General features: G+C 55.0%; 1 protein-coding gene across 1 annotated transcript in view; it reads right to left on the bottom strand.

Annotated features, from left to right (window-relative positions):
* Positions 1–664: 664 nt before the first annotated feature.
* The window catches only part of SEBOX (SEBOX homeobox), a gene marked incomplete at both ends in the record, with an annotated part of 1,412 nt that continues 1,219 nt past the window's right edge, over positions 665–857 (bottom strand). Inside the window, one exon of the mRNA XM_009081348.1 lies at positions 665–738. Within this exon, the coding sequence (XP_009079596.1) occupies positions 665–738 (74 nt within the window). The remainder of the gene's footprint in view (positions 739–857) is intronic.

The following is an 857-nucleotide window of genomic DNA, read 5'->3' as shown; positions in this document are numbered from 1 at the left end:
TTATTGCCCCTCATCCCTCCTGAGATCCTTCACTTTGCCCCTCATCCCCTCTCAGATCCCACTCATTCCCCCCTCAGATCTCCTCCATCCCTTCTCAGATCCCACTCATTCCCCCTCGGATCTCCTTCATCCCCTCTCAGATCCTCATCATTCCCCCTATGATCTCCTTCATCCCCTCTCAGATCCCACTCATTTCCCCTCAGATCTCCTCCATCCCCTCTCAAATCTTCTCCATCCCTCCTCAGATCCCACTCAGCCCCACCTTGGATCCCTCTCACCCCTCCTCAGATCCCACTCACACTCCCTCAGATCCCACTCACACTCCCTCAGATCCCACTCATTCCCCCCTTGGATCCTGCTCATTCCTCCCTCATATCCCACTCATTCCCACTCAGCTCCCCTTATCCCACCCTCAGTTCCCTTTCATTCCCCTCTCAGATCCTCCTCATCCCTCCCTCAGTTCCCACTGAGATTCCCCCTGGGATCACACTCACACCCCCTTAGATCCTTCTCATCCCTCCTCAGCATCTGATGGATCTGAGAGGGAACTGAGTGGGGAATGAGAGGGATCCACAGGGAGCAGGATGAGGAGAGTGTGCTGTGGGATCCTCTGGATACAGTGGGACACAATCCCTCCCTGGAGCATCCCAGGGCTGGGACAGACACATCCCTCACCTCCTGGATCTTCCCATATCGTTCCCGTTTCCTCCACTTGGCTCTTCGGTTCTGGAACCACACCTGGGTGTGAGGAGAGGGATAAGACATCATTCCACACACATTCCCAGCAGGAAAAAATCCTGGCACAGTGTCACAGCTTCCCAGGAAGCAAAGCTAAGTGGAGGAAGCACATCCTTGGA

The sequence above is a fragment of the Acanthisitta chloris genome, unplaced genomic scaffold (genome assembly GCF_000695815.1).
Source record: "Acanthisitta chloris isolate BGI_N310 unplaced genomic scaffold, ASM69581v1 scaffold36448, whole genome shotgun sequence".
Lineage (NCBI taxonomy): Eukaryota > Metazoa > Chordata > Aves > Passeriformes > Acanthisittidae > Acanthisitta > Acanthisitta chloris.
The sequence above is the reverse complement of the archived record's forward strand: the minus strand, read 5'-3'. Positions and strand labels throughout refer to the sequence as shown.